The 20,613-nt window shown below is 32.4% G+C and overlaps 1 protein-coding gene across 1 annotated transcript in view; it reads right to left on the bottom strand.

Moving 5' to 3' along the window:
- Positions 1–20,613, bottom strand: part of DENND1B (DENN domain containing 1B) — a 244,586-nt gene that overhangs the window by 75,711 nt on the left and 148,262 nt on the right. Inside the window, exons 13-14 of the mRNA XM_077775092.1 lie at positions 16,229–16,330; positions 4,286–4,411 (exon numbers count right to left, since the gene is read on the bottom strand). Of these exons, the coding sequence (XP_077631218.1) occupies positions 4,286–4,411; positions 16,229–16,330 (228 nt within the window). The remainder of the gene's footprint in view (positions 1–4,285; positions 4,412–16,228; positions 16,331–20,613) is intronic.

The raw sequence follows: 20,613 nt of genomic DNA, 5'->3' as shown, positions 1-20,613 counted from the left end.
TTAAAGGAATATAATCCAAAAAAATGTCTGAAGGACAAATGTTCTAGCTTGCCAAACAGAGGGCCAGATTACTAGCCAATCTTTATTTTAAAAGGAATTTACTTTTTATCCATTTGCAAGGCTCACAGCCACCCAGAAAAGCTTGAGTGATTAAAACAAAGGACAGCACTCTATTCATAAAACTAGATCTGAGTGTTACTTCTACACTCTTAGACAGGATAATCAAGTATATGCCTTTGAATGCATTAAGCAATATTTTAACTCATGCAAACATTTCTTCAGTATTAGCTGTTGGTCTAAAATAAGGCTTTTATTTTTAATAGCCTGTGACGTAAATAATACATACAGGTACAACTGATGACCTTTTATTAGTTATTTAATACAGTCTCTTAAAAGCGTTCTTATGTTTATAACTGTTTTTCTTTGGGGGAATCAGAGGAGGGTACTTTATTTTAGTTTTGTTAAAGGAGTTTTCTTCTCCAAATTTACTACTTCTAAAACGTCATTTTTAGTAATAATAGCTAATATATAAAGCACTGATTTTATGTCAGACACTGTTCTGGGTAACCTACATTTAGGAACTCATTTTATCCTCTAAACAACCCAAGAGGAATTGTTAACTTTTTTCTGGAAAAAACACATGAGGAAACTAAAGCACTAAGAGGTAGTTTGCCTAAACTCAGACAACTAACTGGTCACTCACAGAAGGAGGATCTGAACCTAGACAGTCTTATTCTAAAGTCTGTGTTCTTATCACTTTTCATCAATTTATTTAGTATATTACTTTGATCTCATGTTTTTTTAATTCTTAGAAAGTAGCTAACTTGCTGGTTAAAATGCAAAGAAAGCAAAATGTCCACTGTTTTATTTAAATCACTTTCCAATAACTTTACAGAGTTGCATATTTCTCTCTGTAATAAGAGCAGGCACAATTTGTCAACTGTGCTACTGTATTATTTAGAAGGTATAAATAACAAGGACCTATAAGAAAAGTAACAATGTATTTAGAGTTGTCACGCAGATGTTCTAAGTGTAATTTATAAACATAACTTCCTCTTTGGCAGCATTTAGCAAACTTATTCGGCATTTGCATTTGAAGGTAGACATTCAAATCATCCTGGGGGCTTTCCCTCTCTGTTCCACAGCCAGACTGCAGAAGACTGGAGGAAGGGGGGAAAGGGCAGTTACTCTAGGTCTGCAAAAATCACATATGGGAATATGTAGCACGAATAACAAATTATTCCCCTGAAGTATATACACACCATGGGATGCCGATGGCCTGTGCTCCTTTTCAGGGAAGTCCTAAGGCTGTATCATTTGTTCTGTCTCTCCTTATGTGTGTACTGAATGCCTTCCATGTATCTTCGTTTCAAAGAAATGTGAAGTTCAGGGAATTTATCTCAAGGAGGTATGTATAATACAATAATGGAGGCCACAGAGAGCAGAAACTTGCCACACCGAAGCAAGAGCAGGATTGTGGGAAGAATAAATTCAAATGTAGACCCCACTAACTACTAGCTGGAGAACCTTAGTGAGGTTATTTACACTCTGTGAATATCATTTTTTTCATCTTTATAATGAAAAGGGTAATATTTGAAGGCTTATCAAGATTAAATAAATAGCCTATCTAAAGGGTCTATTAATGCCTGGTACCCAACAGTTACTAAAAGGTCAATTATCATTTTAATAGCAACTAATAAATTATGAATCTCAGTAAAAATAGTAACAAAAGAACTATAATAAATAACATACAAAAAGGGAGAAGAAATGTGTTAAAGAAAATAAGTATAATCAATTCACAGAAAAAAGGGTCAGTTTAAACTACAGCTTCAAGGATCATGAAGGAACTAGATGGTCATTAAAAGCAACAAAGAGAAGAGCACTACCAGGAAAAAAAGAACATTATAAAGAACACTTTGGAAGCCAGAGAAGCTTGGGACATTTGGAGCCTCAGGTAGAATTCTCTGAATTGAGGTCAAAGTTTAGGAAAAAAGTAATGACAGACCTAGACTATACGACCATCGTGAGGGCCCTGAATGACACTCATAGGCCTAATCTACAGGTTTAGTGTTGTCAATGTAAGGGAAGTAATAATAATGGTTTGCTTTTACATATGTATAAAAATTCATGAAATTTTGAAAAGTAATACCTGGTTAAAGAATTCATATCCATTTAAGGTTACTTAGTAATTTTTTTCCAATTGTATTCTAACAGCTAGAAGCTACTACTGAAATAGATTTATGAATAGAGACAAAACCATGAAATAATTGTAACTTCTGAACCTGGCCCTTTTTTGGTTTTTACATCAACCAGAACATGTATAAAAGACATACATCTATTATATAAATGTCCAAAAGAGTTCACAATATAAAAAGTAAATGTACTTTTAATTAATTAGAATACAGGGTATTTGTAAAGATAATGCCTAAACAGCAACAAAAATATTTTATACACAACAAAGAAATAAATAATTTTTCTTAGTAACTATTTCTATTGAAAATAAAAAATTGTCTAGCATTATTCCATATACTTTAAAAATTATGCTTTCAATTCAAGATTGAGTCAAAAGAAATGTAAAAACATACAGAAGGAAAATATTCAACTCCCAGAAAGAACTAGCACTAAAAAAGAATGAAAGCATCAAATATATAAAGGAAAAAGGTAGATAAGCTAACAAACTTATAATTACATATAACCAACAAACAGGAGAGATATTCTATGATGAAACTATATATTTTCCCACAGAAACTGGGAATCTGGCTTCAAAGATTTAAAAAAAAAAGTCAACATCAATGTATCCCTGTTTGCTCAATTGATAATTTAAATCATTTAAGAAAATTTTCTCTTCAATTTGCTTTTCTCAAATCTGAAGTCCTTCACGAACTTAAAAAGTAAAAGAAAAATGTAACCTACCAAGATTAATAATTATGTAAATGTGACAAAATTAAAGCACAGTAATACTTTTAAATATCACTGCTGGTGCTGTAAACTTGAAATCAACCTGTTTTTAAAAATTTGACAACCAGATGATTTTATAGTTTTATTGGTACAGATGACTGGTTTTCCCCAATCTTTTAAAAAATGAGACCATATAACTGTCACTAATTTTTAAAGCCTCCCTCCTGTGATTCCCCCACATGTACACCATGTGCAATGCAAGGACTTCTGCATGCTGTATGCTTTAAAAAACACACACATATTTCCAAAAGATTAGCATGCAAATTAGACATATGTACTTCTCTAAAGACAGCATTTGACCTGCCTATCCATTTAAGGACTCCTAATAACCCAATAACTCCTTGGAGATATGAGAACCATTGGGTGGGAACTACTAATTTAGAGTAGTTTAGAAGTCAGTTTAGAAAGGATATAACCCATTCACATGTGTTTAGTTTCATAGCTTATGATAGGGCTCACACACCTATTCTGAAAAGTAGGCAGGGAAAGTATAAGAATTCTCATTTTCCAAATAAGAAGATCAAAGTGTAGAGAGACCAAGGAAATGGGCCAAGGTTATATAGCTTAATTAACGGTGGAATTCCGTTAGATAGCAAGTCTTACTACTTATTACTAACTCAATGTTTTTTTTTTTCCATTACAACTTATTTATCTGGTCAGGGAAGGGCAGTGTAATTATTTTCATAAAATCAGACTCACATATTTAACCAATAATTCAGAGAGAGAAACAAATATATTTTGATTTATACCTTTTTGGACCATCTAAAACCTTGGCTGGCTAAAACCCTCCACAGTAATCATTTTTAGGGTATTAAAACAAAAAGGAAATGGCAAAATGAGCTAGCATATGCTAAATAGATAAGCCTACTTAGAAAACTGTTATGGAATAGGAAGACAATAGATTTCCAAACAGTGCAAAATTTGCACATTCTAATATTTTTAAACTTTCACTTTGTACTGTCACCTCTAAATGTATTGATCCATGAAACCCAACTGCCTGGTTAATTTCTTAATCCTCAGATCAGGTAGTTTCATTAAAACGCATTAACACAATTCACTAAGAGGTTAAGTATTCCAATTTTAAAACAATATATAAGATAATATGCAAAATGTGGGAAATAGTAACTAAAGGTTACTAAAAGAACTAAAACCAAAAAGTCAAGGAATTGGAGACAGAACACAATGTCTTAAAGCACACCATTCAGGATTTTAAAAGACCTTTATGATACGTTTTTCATGTGTGATATTAAAATGTTTCTTTTTCCTGCCCCACTCTAAGGAAACATAAAAAAGCAAATGACAATAGTGATGAAAATAAAGCGCTTACAGGTTTGTATCTCAGTGCATCTCTGTAGGATCCAAACAAAGCAGCCTGTGCCCTAAGAAAGGCCCTAGCTACTCCATCTCCTGTAGCTGTAGACTGCTTCTTCAGTTTATTTTTCAGGGCCGAGACCTGCGTGACAGAGAGGAACAGTTAAATTAACACCTCAGAAATTGGTACAGCGAGGTACGAACCCAATCAGCAGGCAAACCACAGTGTCTGCAGGTCAGCCAAAAACTCATCCTCCTCCCTGATAGCTTATCTTTTTAACTGCAGAGAGCACCTGCTGGTCTGTTAATTGAAACGAAAGCAGGGGCCCATAGTAACGTGCTAATGCAAATTGGTTTATGCTCTCTTTTTTTTCCCAAGGCCTCTTGACATAAATAAGCTTTAATTATTTTACAGTAAACTGCTTGTGAGCCACTTTTCTGCAGATTTTTAGCAATTACAACATGTGTCTACTTGTTTTGAGATGAAGCCGGTTGGGTATCGTTCTATTTCTGCCACGTAAGGTTATTTGTTACAGGTCCTCCAGGATCACTTACCATTTAATTTTATTTTTGGAAGCCTCATCTTCATATGTAATTTCCTAGTCATTTGTTGAATAGTTTCCACCATTATGAGACAAAAAGAAGGGGGAGAAGTTGAAGTTATTGAGAACCTACCATGAGTAGAAAAGTGGATTCTGCAAATGTTATTCACCATCTCATCTAATCTTTCCAGTCTTCTAAGAAATGCACTTGCACTATCATTTATGAATAGTAGAAACAGGGGCTCAGTGATGTGAATCAGTTTGCCCTCACTAGACAGCTAATACGTGGCTAATACATGACAAAACTGAGATTTCAACCCAGTCCTGTCCAGTTTTATCCATCATTGCCTTATGAACCAGTAATCCGATTAAAATAATGATTTTAAATCAAAGAAAAATTTATTACATGGGAATTTGAATAAGTTTTCAAGGCACTTAAATTTGTTATTATGGTTCATACCTTTGCATCTTTTAATTTCAGGTTCTGTGTATTTTAGAGAATGCATATTATTTATGAACAACCTTACTTAGATGAATATTTTAGAAGTATAATTGTAAGATTATAAGTGATGTACACCCTTATTTTTAAGGGCAAGTGATGTGATGTTCCTGTGCATCTAATTCACTCAACCAATCCCTTTCACACATCATAGAAAACTATACTCTCTACACATAAACAATATTGTTGCCCATATATTCCTCATTGATGCTTTACATGGGAACATGAAGTCATGTAGAAACTCTTGTTTTCTTAAGAAAACAAAACCAATGGGACACATTGTGGATGGATTGTTCCCTTAAGAGAGCATTTTCTTACCCGTATGAAACTAACAGATAAGAAAATAATGTCATTTCCCCTTTACATACATACACAAGGAAGGGTATTTTTTCTTTCTTTATGCAAGAAGCCCTGACTACTCCTGTAGATGATGACTGTAATTGAAGTGTCAACCTAATTAACAACTAAACTTTGAATAATGCTAATGAGAAACGAACACAGCATCAGAGGAAAGACCAGCTCTACAGGTGATAAACCTTCACAGTAGTGACATTTTCCAGTGTAAAGTCACAGTTACTGTGATCTGATCAAAGAAAGAGACCCCCATTGGGTCCAATTATAACCACAGTTTTGAAAAAATTACTGAGTTATGATGTTCATAATCTATGCAGAAAGGCCTTTGCTGGATAGGTCTTCTCCCCATAGCTGTGATCTTCTCAATTTATAATCCAAGCTCCATAGATTCAGATAAAAGTTTGGAGCCTAATTCATTTAGCCCACAAAGTGCATAAATCAGGAAGTTTTTATTATTAAAATCTAAACTCAGTAAATGCACATTTTTAGGTAACCCACATAGTCAAACAATAAATATAGCTAAACAATGCAAAAACAAATTTTATAACTTAATGTCTTTTGTTCTAAAGTCTGTAATAATGTTATCTTTCAAGCTTCAAATGCCTTTAAAGAAAATAAATAGGAATGAATAGCAATACATGTATTTAATAATTGTCTCCCCAAAAGGCGTATTATGGAAGGAATATGTCTTTCCATGTATTATAAAAAGTAAATGGTTGGATTGTTTTTAAATTTTGCTTTCAAGGGGTGCCTGGGTGACTCAGTCAGTTAAGTATCCAACTCTTGATTTCATTTCAGGTCATGATCTCACTGTTCATGTGTTAGAGTCATACATCGGGCTCCACACTGATAGCACGGACCTTGCTTGGGATTCTCAGTCTCTTTCTCTCTCTCTCTGCCCCTTACCTGCACACACTGTCTTTCTCTCTCAAAATAAATGAACAAACAAATAAATAAAGTAAATATATAACAGCTTTTTATTTTTTTATTTTTGCCTTACTTACATCTTTGCAAAGGAAAATTCCTCAAAGTGTATTTTTCTAGAAAACATTACACTGAAATTTCAGTTCTCCACACAGTCAGTATGCTTACGACAATCATAATGTACGCTTACAGAGAATGGAGGCAAGTCAAACCATGATTTAGCCTTCATGACCCAAGTCCTTTACTGCTTCAGTAAGCTAGTTAGGATATCTGTCACACTGCCACAAGCCCTTCCTAACCAAACCATAATTACGGGGTCTTCACCTCCAAAATTGGTCAATGTAGCTTCTGAGCCACCTCAGGAGCTCTCTAGAAAATAGGAACGAAAAAGAAAACACTTGTTCTATAACTGCACTGTCCAATATAGTAGCCATTAGGCACATAAGCACTTGAGATGTGACTAGTCCAAATTGGGTTTGCTGTGAGGGTAAAATATGCACTTGACTTTGAAGATATATTACCCCCCAATGTAAAATACCTCATTAATAATTTTTCATTGATTACATAATGAAACAGTTATTTTGAATAGTTGACTAAATAAAATATATTAAAATTAATGTTTTTTTTTTTTTTTTTTTTTTACTTTTTAACATGGCTACCAGGAAGGTTAAAATTGTGTATGTGGGTCACATTTCTATTGAAAAGTGCTCTGGCATTAGTATCTAATTTCTTATAGATGTATGAGACTAGTTGCCTGGTAAGCAATATGGTTTCATTTTTCCTTTGCCTACTTCTACACTATTTCAACCTTCATGAACTGCATAAAGAGGTTTCCCTTGACCTGCTCTAGGTGGGCTCCGTCAGTAAGTAGATGTGAGCCTGTTTCTGTTTTTCAGAGACCAAGAGGGCAGGTGAGTTAAGGGTTTCTGGATGCACAAATTACTGCTCAAAAGTAGCCTATAAAAATGAAATACTCTTTCAAATCAGTTTTAGATAGAAAGATACGAGTCTAATATGAAATGACTGTGTCAACCTTGCTGTTTCCCTGTCCTTTAGATCACTGGAGTAAATTATCACCCACTACCAATGCCCTCTGCAGTGCTAATTAGCTTTTAGCAGTTTTTATCTATAAAAACAGTGATGTCTCTTCTGTACTTTTTCAATATTTGGTCTGGGAAATAGCATTTTCTGCTTTAACTTCCAACCTTCTAAGTTTATTTAGGAAATAAATGTACATCTTCCCCTGAAATCCTAAAGTTTATACTCATATATAACTCTGAACTCAGAAGAGCTTTTGGGACTTTAGTCATTTGTCTGTTATCACATAATCCCATTATGTGACACTGAAAAAGTATCAATTGCTTTCTCTTTATATTCTTAAGAAAGTAAGCAAGCCTCCCAAGGCTAAAGACTACTTCGAAACTGACATCTGATTCTCTTATGACATTCTTCAATCTGTAAATAAATTATCTTTGTAAGTATAATTAGGTATTATACTAGACTAAAAAAAAGTTAAGCCGTGAAAAGAACTTCAGGAATAAACATCATTTCATTGCTCTTATTAAATGTTTAGATTCCTTTCATACAGTGAGAATTCAGGCTTCTAAGGAGCCATCCACAAGACGAATTATAACCTGGGTTTGCCACAGCAGGAGTTCACTGCAACATGAATAATATTACCACCAATTCTCCACTTTTACCCTCATAACACTAAAGTGACTATGAATAAAAAGAGGGAATTACATGAGTAAACATAACAAACAGGTATAAATTAAAAGAGTGCAAGCCACGTGCACACAGTCTGAGTTATGAAGTAATTATGCCAATTGGGAGTTAGGAAGGGAGCGCATATTAAAGGAGCTGAGTTTTTCAGGGAAGTGACAGATTTTTCTCTTGACTTTTAGTTGTGTCCTTTCAGGAAACAGAAATTAACTCCTACACCTAGTAATTTTAATTTTGATTTTTAGGATCACAAAGATAAACATCAGGGTAAAGAACAGAATGTAAAAGTAAATGTTCAGAAATTATATTTAGATAACCTACACAGCTCTGAAATGCCCCTCTGATGTTTTTAAATACCCCCTTTTATGTAACTATGCTATACTAGAGAATCCACATAAATTTAGAAAAGTTAGAGCTTCAAGTAGTTACCTGCTTTAGAAAAAAGTTACAAAGATAAAATGTTTTATTCTCCATTAAAACATGCTATGGTTATCATATGAATCAGGTATTAAATCCCACACTTCCTTACTCTTTCTACTGTGCAGGGTTTTTTTTTTTTTTTTTTTTTTAGAAATAAAATGAAACCTACCTTCTTAATATAATTTTCTAGCAAGCTTCTACTTGAGGATTAAAATAGTAACTTTTAACATTGATCAAATGAAAAGCATATGATATGCTTGCAGAGTGTCTCTGTGTATGCTTAAATTACCTCTCAAAACCTAGTTAATATGTTTTGAAAAAACATATAAAAAAACATATAAAAAACCCTAAGGTCATTTATAACTATTTTCCTTTCAGAGGCCATTATAAAATTAAGACAGCCAAACTGCTCTTATCCCCGGCTCAAGCCCAGTATCTCTAATATCAATGCCATTTCCCTTCATCTAGTTAGGCAAAAAGGAATCTTGCAGGTCATCCTCAATACTTCACCCTTTCTCATCTCCCACATGCAATGCATCACCAAGCCCTTTCAGTTAAGACCTCTAATGAAGATTTCAAATCTGTCCCCTTTTCTCTAAATCCCTGCCACTATCAAGTTCAAGAAACTAGCATCTCTATCTAGACTAATGCAAAAGCTCTGTCAACTAATCTTCCTGCTTCATTTCTTATACACAGTAAATCTTCAGGACCCAGAACCCAAGATGATATTTTCAGAAGTCAAAGCAGATCACGCTATTCCTCCTAAAGATCTCCAATTTTTAATAACATCCAAATGTCCTTAACAAGAACTACAGATCTTTTATGATGGTACCTACTATCTCTACAACCTCATTTTGCATCATTCTCTTTGTTCATTTCACTACAGCTACATAAGACTTCTTTCCATTTCTTAAATTTGCCAACCACACCCCCACAGCAGAGCCTTTGTAAACACTATTCTTCCTCCTCCTACTTTGCATGGCTTACTCATACTCCTCATTCAGGCCAATTCTGGAAACCATGTGTTGGCACGTTGAGCTTGGCTGTACCACAAACAGCTGATCTGAGTGTTTAGACTGGTAAGAATGACGTCTCAAGCTAAATCAGTTTTTTCAGTATATTTATGGCAGAGATGACTGCTAGTCCACCAGCAGCCACTCTCCCATTCTTTGGTAAGAGAAATCCTTAGTTTCAAATAGTGCTACCTCAACCTAGCTACATGGACCCGACATGCCTCCTGACTTGGTATGGCCATATGGTTGGGTTCTGATGAATAGAATGTGAGTTCCTTGAAAGTAGTGTATTATTGGGGCGCCTGGGTGGNAAAAAAAAAAAAAAAAATAAAAAAAAAAAAAAAAAAAAAGAAAGTAATGTATTATGTCTTCTTCTCCACTCAGCTCCTAGCATAATACAGGCATACAGTGGGTGCTTGATAAATATTTGAGTGAATGATTAGCTGAATGAATGAATAAATACATTAGCCACCTGTCACCCTTCTACATTAATATCTTTAAGTTAACTGGATCAGAATATCTGTGAAGGGGTCCAGAAAAGTCCCCCATGTCATTATGATATCAACAAGACTTTAGAACCACTATTGTGACAGTGCTCACAATATCATATACAAGAAAAGTCTCTTGTACATGGAAAAGTCAAGAACTTGAAGAAACAGAAACAAATTGGAAATTATTTTTAAAGCCAAAATCAAGGTTTTTACATTTAAATATATACACACACATATGTATATAAATGTATCATATATATTTTATATATAAATATATATCACATCTTTGTGTATATACATATGATATATGATATATGTATATTTATGATGTATGTATATATGCATTAGCAGTAAAAAGAGCAAGAAGCATGCTATTAAGATGATACAGGGAAAAAAAAAAAAGACATTTGGAGAAAGGCTAGGTAATTTAGATGGAAATGAAAACCCATGAGAAAGCCAAGGAACTTCATGAGCACTTAAAATCACTAAGAGTGACAAACTATAAATCAACTTTAAAATGGCAAAAGTACAGAGACATAAGGAGGGAGCTGCTAAAGCCTGGATCACTGCAGTGGGAGGGACTCAGCTGGGAGAAAATAACAAAGACCTTTTAAAAGTTTAGAAGCCCAGTTAATTAAGTTTTGACTTTTGGTTTTCATTTGTTTTGCTTTCGTATTTAAAGCTTAGGTAAAAACTACACACCAAGAAAACAATAGGAAAAATCATAAAATCTATCACTTACTTACAACAACAGAAACAAAAATCTTGGTATACAATCAATTCTCTGAAAATAATTATTTAAAGGAATAGTGAGTTTCCACCAACACTCAGTGTCAGGTACAGAGCACAGTGACATAGTCTCCCTTTCCAGGGTGCCAGACTGAGTCACACTCATAGCCACAGAATGTATATTAAACATATACTCAGGTTTCTTCTTTTCATTACTATGAAAGTCAGATGAAAATATCCTTATAAAATGTTCTAAGTAACTCTAAACAGGGATTTTAAAAGCAACTTCTATAACAAATGATAAAAGAAATACAATTATGTTTCCCTTCACCCATTATTTACAGAATGCCTACTATTTACAAAGCTCTGCACTAGGCTGTGTGGTGGGGGCAATGCACATCTAGGTGCCTGAATTGTTAACAGCTGGAGACTGAAGAGAGTATAGCTGCATTTCTCCAGGGGGAAACTCAAAGCAGTATTTGTCTCCGGAAGTCTACTCTATTAAATTAAACAAAACAAAACAAAACAAAACAAAACAAAACACAAAACAAAGCAAAGCAACAACTACCACCAAAATGTTCTCTAAATTACTCTAGAACCTGAATGAAATTGGGTTATCTTTCTAACCTTGCCACTCTAGAATTTTGCTGGGGAATTTTCTTACTGTTAAACATGATAAGGGTTATAGCAGAGCTGTGGCAAATCTGGAACTAATATAATATTCTCTGGGGGCTTTTCTTTTTCTTTATAACATATATTATGACAATTTAACATATTAAACCTTCATGTTAGGTTAGGGGAAATATCCAATGAATTAAACCTATCTATTAGCTATTCATACAGTTGAAAGAGTTAAATTTGTTTATAAATTTTCATTTTTTTAAAAAAGCCAATTTTAAAAATTCTCTGAATAAAATATTAAATAAAAATAAATATCTCTGTAACAGCCAATTCTTCTCCAAATTTTTCATAAATTAATTAACTCCCTCAAATGTAGATATCTTAAATTTTTACTTAAAGTTGGAGCTTTGGGGTTTTTCCCTAAGTTCAGGCTTTTAATGATTTTTGATGCTTCAGAGCAATTTGCGTCTTTTCATTCTACCATAAAACCATTGATCTATTCCTTCACTTGATCCGTGAAAGTGTCACTATAAGATCCACAGTACTTTAGATGACTCCATTTTATAATAAAGTCTTTCTAAAGTTTTAGTAATTAAATATGCTTTATACTAAATGTAGCTATCCTGTAACATACCAAGATCTATGGTGAATATTATATTTCTTACACACCCTCATAACAGAAAATTAAAAAATCATTTCCCAGTAGTGTTACATATAAGATGAAAATAAGTTTTTTTAAAGTGTTAACAATCCGACTTTAAATCAAATAGGTCACACTGATACTTCATAAGCAAGATCTGAATAGAGAGTAAGCTTCTATAGTAAACTCCAAAACAGTTACTCGTTACACTGTACATCATGTTTTATGAAAGGAGCCATGGTCTAGTATTTGGGGCAAAAGTGTGAGAGAATGAAACTATATGAACTAAAGCTCTAGAAACACTGTTAACAGTATACTTTCTGTGTCTTCTTTTTCTTATCTAAAATAGGAGTAAGTATACTGACCTGAGAGTAAATTATTTTATAATCCAATCAGCTAAAATTCTTTAAAGACAGTAAAGAAACACAGATAAAAATTCACTTTCCCAGTAATGGGTATTTTAATGCTGTAACTTTTTCAGAAGTCAATTCTAACCTGCTTTCATTTATAAGAGTTTGTAATTGTTTAATTTTCTCACAAAGAGATTTCCTAAACCTCATTATAGTTCTAATTAACTTAATTTTCTAACAAGTGAGTTGTCCTATTTATTTTTGAAATACTTAAGAAATCTCCAAATTACTTTTAAAAATACTAGTGATGATAAAAATTAAAATGAGCAGTAATACTTTAGACAACAATATTTCAAACTATTATGTAATTGAAACTAAATGTGTGTATGTATTTGGAAGGAAGGCATCTCCATAGTATATTTCCTAAAATTAAAAAGAATTCATCACTTGAAATTTCAAATGTTGTATTTAATTAAACTGTTTCATTTTCCCCACATTTAAAAATATAGCATGATAACACTAAATTCAATTGATACTGTTACATAACCCTCAAATTTATTTGTTATTTCAAAACACTCAACCTACGTGTTTGAAGGTATCTATACTTGACATAGCCACTAAAAAATAAAATTGCAATGTATTCAGACAGAAAACTACAAAAGTATATTTTAATGGGTCTACTGCCTTTAAGATATTCCACATAATAATCAGTATGTTAAAATCACTCTGAATAAAATTTGTGTTTTTTTTCTGTTAATGATCCAAATCTATAGTGAAATGATGAAATCGAAAAACAAGTGTTCTTGTCAGAAGACAGGAAGAGAGTTTTTTCCCTTCCCTTAAGGAAAACAAAGGATTCCTGAAAGCTTTGCCCTGATTTATTTTTCCAATTTTAAATACCTTAAGAGTAGCGGAACTGCTACTGGCATGGTAGTATTTCTAACAGTCAATAAATCTAAAATATTATGTGTGAATATTGGAATGAAGCCATTAAGAAGATTACAGCATGCAACACAGCAGAGGGTCCACAGGAAAAAAGAACTAGTAATTCAGGACAACTGTGACCACTGACCTTTGAACAGCCAAGACCACTGGTCAGGCTGACACAATAATAGAGTGCATATGCATAGAAAGTCCTCTACCCTGTAAGTATAATTTAAATGCTTTGGTGAATGATTTTAAAAGGCCCCCTTTTAAATATGAGTTAATTTCTTCAATAATCAAACAATACCAGGATTTTTTCAGGGGATTTTTTCAGTATTCAAGTCTGTTTTCTTTATTTATATCGCAACACAAAAAATTTAGTAAGATCATTTGTGACTCTAACACATCTCATTTAAAACACTGACAATTATAAAAAGTATGATGTGATACTTCAGCTTATTTCCTGCAGAACTACAAGAGATAGCTTTTGGAAAATGGATGGAAAAAAGCTAAATTTATTAGAGAGGGGTTAAACAAACAATCACTTAAAGTATTTGTAGAAAATGACTATATAACTTTAAAACAACTCATACTTTCAGTAAATGGCCCTGGTTCCACTCCAGAGCTGTATCCATTGATTCACTGTTCAAATTTGTCTGTAAGTCTCCAGCCCTTAATCTCAAGCATACATATAGTTATGTCTACACCACTTTGCAGAGTTCCTTTCTGTGATTTTTTCACTTCACTTACATACAGTTAAGTGTTACTTTGATAAGTAAGCAACGAGATGGTCCCTCTTCTCATTTCACATATTTAGGCTTTTCCATTTTGTGAATACTGCTTACCTTCTTCATATTTTAAAATAAATGTCTTGATANATATCAAGGTAATTCTACTGGAAAAGTAGTACTTCTCAATTAAAAAGGAATTACCCATCAAAAAATTAATATTAAAAATTGTTTTTCTCGATAACCACTGAAGCTGACTATAAACATTTTTATGATACACAAAAAAAGCTGATTTCTTTCTTGTTTTTCTTTTTCTTCCTCTTCTTCTTTCTTTTTATAAACAATCCTTCCTACTTAGGGCATTAACAGTAGGAAATGCATTGCACATAAAGAAAATATTTTTAAAAGTTGGGACTTTATATCATACTTAGTTCTCTATCCAATAAAGAATTCTTTGATGGATTTCTAAATGAATAACTCTAATCATTTCTAGCAGCTTCTGCAAAATTTTTATAATGAGGCAATCTAGTTCTAATGAGCTAAAAAGATAATATAATTCTTTACTGGCCTGGGTTTAGATTTGTTCATACATAGCATAAATTTTACTACAGTAAGATAAAGTAGTTCAATTTAATTTGCTTCAAGGTCAGCAAGTATTTTAGGTTATTTATGGGCACAGATAATCTGATTTTAATTGTAAAATCACGTTTTTCCTATCACTACTGATAAAAACAATCAAAGCTAGTGTTACTATTATTTTTTGAGTTTGAAATTTTTTAAATTCACTTTTTCAAACTCCCTAATGATTTCAAAGTACTTGCAATATTGCAGAAAAATATATCATGAAGGCTTTTTATTTCCAAATTTTAATATCCCTGAAAAACTGTTTCTAAAAAGAGACTTATTTTTAACTTAGAACTATATTATAAAGATATTTTTAAATAGCCATTAAAATATATACAGAAACAACACTAGCCTGCATTTTGCCCTGTTCTAAGGAATACACAGGCCAAAAATGCACTTTCAGAGACTATTTAACATGAAATACAGAGTATATTCTATTATAAGCTGCACGCACACACATGCACACACACACACACACTCACACAAACGCTCTGCAAGATCAAAGAGCAGAAGAGAACTGGCACTTAATTTATCAGCCTTTACAGACAAAAGACAGTTTTCGTCATTTCAAAAGGATCAGATGTCTTTTATGACAAACTGGGTTTGCAGTTTAATTTACAAATAGAATTCTAAGTAAGCAGTCTTTGCTCTGCCAAAGCAAATGACAAACAGTGTAGGTTTTCATTCTTGCGGCCCTCAGCAGGATAGAAAAGATTAAAATAAAACTGAAATAATTTAGAGAAAACAAATAAATGTTTCAGAAAGTTGAGGGAGATCAAAGCCAGAATTTTCTGACCCCAACTGTACAAGCATTTCTTATTATATTGACCAGTGCCATCAGATCATTAATTAAAAGGAAAAGCACTGGCAGGTGGCAGGGAAGCAAAAGCCGATAATTGGCCCCCTTCTTCTTCTTGCCTTCAAAAACTCTCTCATTCTTTTGCAAGACATGCCACTAGGCAGACAGAAATGCCTGCTTTGTAATATAATGATTAAGATAGGATGAAGAGACTTACGTTTAAAGAAACTCTGCCTAATGAATGCATCTAGCTTTTTAATTATGATCCTACTTTTACAATAGGAATATGATGTTCCATTCAACATCTCCTCAACTGCCAAAAGGTAAAAATATTAAATATAGCATCTACACTGATTCCTCTCACACCCATGCACATACTCAGTCCTTTTATTTCAGATAAAAAACTGGGAAAAATAACTCTTGGTAATTCAAGGGTCCAGGAGAAAGCAGATGATAGATAGATAGATAGATAGATAGATAGAGAGATAGAGAGATAGATAGATAGATGATAGATAGAAAGATAGATAGATAGATAGATAGATAGATACATGTTCATAACAAAATAACCTTCAGACTTACCACATCACTCGGAAGGTTGTTCAAGTCATTAAATGGTGATTCTAAAGTGTTTGTGTCAACATTTAACATAACCACATCCTCCAATGATTTATTTTTCAGTCTCTGTTTAAAAAACACAATTACAAATAAATATCTTAATATATTTTCCTTCCAAAACTATAATGAGCTTAGAAATGTAGAGAAAATTAGCTTAATGACAATTAGCCTTGGGGGAAGAAATGGAAAATCCTATAAGAACATATAAAAAATTGCCTTATGAGAAAAAAAAGTTTGTCTACACCCGTTCAAAAGATTGGATAAAAAATCCTTAAAATAGAATGTTTGCTCATCTAAACATTGATTTAGTTTGGAGATACTGAATATAATTTAACTATCAAAGAGATACTGCAACAAAAACTCACAAAATAGGCCCAGCTGTATTAAACCACAAAAACGTACATCCTTTAAACATTAACAATGTTTAAACTGAATTTCAGTCCAATTATACAGGGACTTATGGCTAGTTCTACACCTATTTTTAGTAAAAATCATATTGTAGGGCTAACATAAGCCAATAATAAATATGACTACTGTAGTAAACTAAATTTTAATTTAATAAATATTTTCTCTGTATTTCCATACCAATTTGGGTGTAAGCTGATGATGAGTACTGTAAATTGAATAACAAAAATGATAAAGAGGGTGGTAATAAGGAATGGTAATATTTATAACATGAATTTAATATAAAAGATCAAATTTAGGAGTGTCTGAGTGGCTCAGTTGTTTGGGCGTCAAACTTCGGCTTCAGCTCAGGTCATAATCTCATAGCTCATGGGTTCCGGCCCCACATAAGGCTCTGTGCTGACAGCTCAGAGCCTGGACCCTGTTTCACACTCTGTGTCTCCCTCTTTCTCTGCCCCTTCCCTGCTCACGCTCTGTCTCTCTCAAAAAAAAACATTAAAAAAAATTTTTTTAAAGACTAAATTTAATAGCCGATCAGATTATTTGATTTGTCTTGTTTGACCACTTAGTAGATGGTCAAATTATCTCAATATGTGGACTAATGACACTAAATTAGAATTTCATCAAATTTTTCATCCTTAACGAAAGAAAATACTTAAGGTTTATTTTCCCTATTTAAACTAATATGTATACTTAAACCATATAATTCTATTTGCCTTATTTAATTGATGAAAACATAGAATTATTTTTTGATGCAATAAATTAGGTGCTCAATAATGAAATGTATCAACTCAGAATTCCATAAATGTATAGGTCAACTATCAATAAGTCAATTAATTCCAGTGTAGTATTTTTTTCAGTGTAGTATTTTTAAAAATGACATTCTAGAATAACAGCTATTTTTGAGAATTATTAAATACCTTACATTTTAAATTGGCCAACCCAATTTTCTTTTTGTTTTAAGTTATTCTAGATTGAAATTTCTCTGATCCATTTAGAACTTCAAACCTCTGCATAGTATGTAGAATGTTAAATTTGCTAGGGAAATGGTAGTCTAGAGTAAGAAATTTGTATGTGTTAAAAAAGCAATAATGTCTGTGTAGAATACGGATTCTCAGGGGGATACATGATACTAAAAATCCATCTTGTAAAAGACATTGTAATTATTCCAAAATGAGAGTCAGAGGGTGGCTGTTTCTTGGGAATTAACAGGGAACGACCTACAACAGTGACACTATTGCCAAAACATTTATAAATAAACTCCTTTCCTTTCCTTTCCTTATGTATACATACAGGTAAAAAAGGCTTACATACAAAAATATGTAGTTATTTATAAATTAGCTATAGCATAACTACAAAAATCACCTATTTTATAAGCAACAATACATTTGTATCAATGGCATTTGAGTGGAAAAAGTATGTCATAATTTTGATTTTTCACCTTCAATTCTAAGTTGTCCCCTTTAACAGAAACTATAAAGATAATCCAGAAACCTAGTGCATTTGTTAAAGGATGAAATGAATTCCTCTAAATAGCCCGGACTAATGGTTATGTGACACCTAAATGTTTTGTGAGGACACTAACGCTAAACTCTGAATAAAGAAAATTAGTATTAACGTGAACTGTATACTTTTTTCCAACTTGTCCTTCGTTTAAAAATGTCTGATAATAGCTGAGTATTAAATTTTGTCCAAGGGACCATTCAGTAAGAATGTAAAATGTATTAATTTCAATAAATCAATACACTGAGACCCTAAAATGAGAACAATTCTACATAAGCAAAAAGGGGAAAATAGTATGTAATTTAAAATTTTTATTTGGATTAATGTCACTATTTTATCTTTGTTTCTCTCCAAGTCAGGCTTTAACTATATTCTAAATAGGAATAAAAATTCATAGAGCATATAAAATGATACCACTTTCTCTGTCTCAGATTATTTTATCTCATAAAATTCATAAGCTTGTTTGGCTTGGGAAAGAGAAAAGAGAGAATTTGCCTTTTTCTTCAAAAATAAGAAAAATAATATTAGGACACAGACTGAAAATCTTATTAAGGACAAGAGAAAGGTATTCAGGTTGGTAAGTCTTCCTCTCGCATCCTCTCCGCATGCAATGTGACTCCAAATGTGCATCACGTATGGTAACGCAAGGAAATGACCTGCTGTCAGCAATCACATGTTCCTGTAAAACTGAGCCAACATTTTACTTAGAATCTTTTGTGTATCTTAAAACACATAATATTATGCTCACACTTGTAGCCTCTACTAACTTATACTCCTCATCATTTACAGACCTTTGAGTTCATCCCTAAGGTCTAATTTTCAGGAAGAATAAAATGTCCTTATCCTTTATTTTGGAAGCAGATTTACATTTAAAAAGAGAGATTTCCAGCCATCTTATACTCATGACTACGCAAAAATAATTACAAGAAAGATTTAAAAGGGTATTAGTTTCACATCTTAGAACAATTATGTTTAGAAGTCTTTGTAAAACTGATATGTCAAAACTGTCTTGACAGAGAGAATAGGGAATATGTTGATTCTTCCTAAAAAATAAAAAATTCATTGTAATTGCAACCAAACAAAATGTATAAAAGTACTCAGTTCAGTCTCACATAAAATTTGTAAACAGGTATATCCATATTTGAATTATAATACCATTAGCATAAAATAAGAAAGATCAAATTTTCAGTTAAAAAATCTGCCTAATAATGACATAGTAAGAATGGAATGGCAGGATGTATCTCTTGTAATAGATTAAGGAGAAAGTTCTTAAATGATACCCAACTGATTTAAACACATTCTTGAAGTTCCTGTTACACCTTCTCATTGACTATTAAACCAAATAGAATTGACTAAGAAGACTGTTCAGTAAGTCCAAAGTATAAAAGGTACAGAGATTTTAGCCAATCTAATCATGGTTTTAAACATTATCATTTAATGATGACCGAATTCAAAATCAGAATGGACCATTTCTCTAAGACAATACTGCAAGAAATAAAAAATTCTTAAATTTGCTTCTAAAAAAAAAGTGTTGATTTTCTCTATATATGTCTAGTAAATATGTAATAAATATGATTGAATATTTAAGACATGTACCCATTTCTAAAATATTTTGGAAAAGCTGAATCATTTGTTTTAAAAGTCTGTATAGAGCCATTGTGTAAAAAAAATACAGAACATCAACAGGTATAATAAACAACTTTAAATATATTTCCCCTGTACAAGTAAATATATTTAAAAAATTATATATTCTATTAGATATACTAAATAAGAAGAGACATGTGCACTTATATCAAAATCAGATACGATGACTTCTTTGAAACCATACCAAATGTGGTTAGATTTTGTACAGTCAAAATACTGATGAAGAAAATACCAGTTCTACAATCAAATAACAGATTAAATATTCATTCATACACAATGTCTTTCACTGAAAGTACCTTGGCATGTAAAACAAGTTTTCTAAAAATTAACAAACATAAAGACTCATAATGTTATTCAACTTAAACTTCAAAATTAAAAACAAGTCTACTAAAGAAATTCATTAAAATATATTCAATATTATTAATGACTAAACAAATAAAAAATGTTGCCCCAGCATTGTGCAAAAGGAGAACGTGACCAAAACCAGAGTATATTTCTACAGAGTAGAATTCTATAATTCAGGACTACTATCAGAACATGATTTCTGCAGACATGATCCTCACAACTCCTGAAATAGTCAGCAGGATCTTCCTTGATCAGCAAAGTGAGGATTGATGGTGTATACATGACAACAAGTAATAAGAAAACCAAATCTAACTCATTTAGGTTGTTAATCAGAAACTGGATTAAAGTGCAATATGCACAACAACCAAAAAAAATTTTTTTTTAAACAGCAATCAGCTAGTATAATAATGCCATGCAATCGACCCCAGTATTTTGTTTGGATCCAAGTCTTT

The sequence above is a fragment of the Crocuta crocuta genome, unplaced genomic scaffold (genome assembly GCF_008692635.1).
Source record: "Crocuta crocuta isolate KB4526 unplaced genomic scaffold, BGI_CrCroc_1.0 scaffold207, whole genome shotgun sequence".
NCBI lineage: Eukaryota > Metazoa > Chordata > Mammalia > Carnivora > Hyaenidae > Crocuta > Crocuta crocuta.
The sequence above is the reverse complement of the archived record's forward strand: the minus strand, read 5'-3'. Positions and strand labels throughout refer to the sequence as shown.